This window comes from Eimeria tenella, genomic scaffold, assembly GCF_000499545.2.
Source record: "Eimeria tenella Houghton genomic scaffold, Eth_scaff3538, whole genome shotgun sequence".
Classification (NCBI taxonomy): domain Eukaryota; phylum Apicomplexa; class Conoidasida; order Eucoccidiorida; family Eimeriidae; genus Eimeria; species Eimeria tenella.
In genome coordinates this window covers 1-2,194 of record NW_013544488.1, presented here as the reverse complement: position 1 = coordinate 2,194, position 2,194 = coordinate 1, and the positions used below count along the sequence as shown (strand labels likewise).

The 2,194-nt window shown below is 53.2% G+C and overlaps 1 protein-coding gene across 1 annotated transcript; it reads right to left on the bottom strand.

The window, feature by feature from the left end:
* Positions 1-435: 435 nt before the first annotated feature.
* On the bottom strand, positions 436-2,043 carry ETH_00039945 (uncharacterized protein; the record flags this gene model as incomplete). Its single annotated transcript, XM_013379556.1, has 7 exons — positions 436-517; positions 721-827; positions 1,032-1,086; positions 1,206-1,281; positions 1,366-1,503; positions 1,693-1,740; positions 2,035-2,043. Coding segments are annotated over 7 exons (515 nt in total), but the record flags the coding sequence as incomplete, so codon positions are not given.
* Between the last annotated feature and the right edge of the window lie 151 nt (positions 2,044-2,194).

Here is a 2,194-nt window from a genome sequence, read left to right as displayed (position 1 = left end):
GGGGGCTTCTTCGGGGCCCCCCTAGGGGCCTCCTGGGGGGGCCCCCCTGGGGGGCCCCCCTGAGTAGTCCCAGAGGCACCTGGGAGCCACCCAGATATAATTCGGGTCCAAATAGGGAGGCCCTCGGGGGCCTCCTCTGCTGCTGGGGGCCCCCCGGGGGGCCCCCCTCGGGAACCCCCCTGGGGGCCCCCGGGGGCCCCCTCCTCTCCATCTTGTTCCGAATAAACCCATGGGGGGGCCCCCCTGGGGGGCCCCCTGGGGGCCCTTTGGGGTTCTTTGCGGCCTATGATGGCTTTGGGCCTGCAGCAGCCAACAGGTGTACATACACCTCAAAGTCTTCTACTTTCTTTTTAGTTTTGCAAACAGCATTTAACACCTAGGGTTTGTGTTTAGGGTTTAGGGTTTAGGGTTTAGGGTTTAGGGTTTAGGGCGCACTGGTGCTCCACAGGGGCCCCGCTGTACTTCTGGTGTAAAGTCCGGGGGGTCAGCTCGGGCTGCTTGAGGGGGTCAGCAAGGCCTGCAGCCAAACCCTAAACCCTAAACCCTAAACCCTAAACCCTAAACCTTAGGTCACACTGCACTGAAGTCAGCGTTAATGGCTGAATCCAAACACTACGGGCGCCAAGGCTCTGTGCCCACCAAACCTTAAACCCTAAACCCCAAACCCTAAACCCCAAACCCTAAACCCTAAACCCTCAACCCTAAACCCTAAACCCTAACCGTCTTGAATCCAGTCTCCGTAGCGGCAAACCCCTCTGAGCCTTTTGGCCTCATCGGCGTAAACATCTCTTTGGAAGTGCAGCGCGTCCAGTTCTGTCTGCAGCAAGCTGCAGCAAATAAATAAATTAAAAAAAATAATTAAATAATAAATAAACAAATAAATAATAAATAATAAATAAATAACAATGGTGATGATATGAAAGGGAGTGGGAGGGGAAAAAGAAATTCGAGGAGGAGAGGCGGAGGGAGGCGCTTCGCGCACTAAACCCTAAACCCTAAACCCTAAACCCTAAACCCTAAAGCCTGGTTACTAGATGATCTTTTTGAGTTCTTTGACTTGGCCCATGAGTTTTGACTCCGCGAAGCCTGAAGGCACCGCACGACTCCAGCAGCGGCTAAATTAGGGTTTGGCGCCTGCTGCCTAGGGTTTAGGGTTTAGGGTTTAGGGTTTAGGGTTTGGGGTTTAGGGCTGAGGGTTTGGTCACCCTGGGCCTCGAGAACCATCGCGTCGTAGCCGAGAGAAAGCTCGTCGAGCTGCCGCTGCAGCATCTTTTCCGTTTTCTGCAATCGCAGCAGCAGCAGCAGCAGCAGCAAGAAGAAATGAAGAAAAAGAAAAAAGAAACAAAAGAATTGTTTTTAACTCACTTGAATTCTCCTGCAGTCTTCTTGAAACTCCAACAGCCGCAAATCTAAACCCTTTTTCAGCAGCAGCAAATCTTCGCTGAGGGGCCCCTGAGGGTTTGGGGGGGCCCCCAGCAGCGCAGCAAGTTGTTCTTGGTCTGCCTGACGCCACAAAACCCTAAACCCTAAACCCTAAACCCTAGACCCTAGAGCCTCTGCTCTGCGCTTGTAAACACTGTCCTCACATGCTGCGCCCCGAAGCCGCAGAAACGCTGCAGCACACTCTATGGCTTCCCATCAAGGGTTTAGGGTTTAGGGTTTAGGAGCTAGGGTTTAGGGTTTAGGGTTTACGAGAAGCATAGTGTGCGCCGCGTTGAGCTCAACGAGCTGCTGCTGATACTGCAGCAAAAAGACACAAACAGCAGCACAGCAGCAGTTTAAGGGTTTAGGGTTTAGCGTTCAGCCTCAAGTTTAGGGTTTAGGGTTTAGGGTTTAGGACTTTTAGGGGCATTTAACAGCAGCTGCAGCCCAGGGCCAGAAAAAAGAATAAAAATAAGACAAAAAAGAGTGACAGGGGCAGCCGATGAACGAAACACAAACCCTAAACTCTAAACCCTAAACCCTAAACCCTAAACCCTCGAATGAAACAAAGAACCTTTTCTCTTTCAAAACAAAAGAGCAATTAAAACCCACCAAATCCATTAACGCCGAAACCCTCGCGTTTACTTCCACCAGCTGGGGGGCCCCCAAATCATTTGGGACCCCTAGGGAGCCTCCGGGGGCCCCGAAAGGCCCAGAGGGCCCCAGGTGGGCCCCCCCTGGGGCCCCCGGGGGCCCCAAGGGGGGCCCCCCT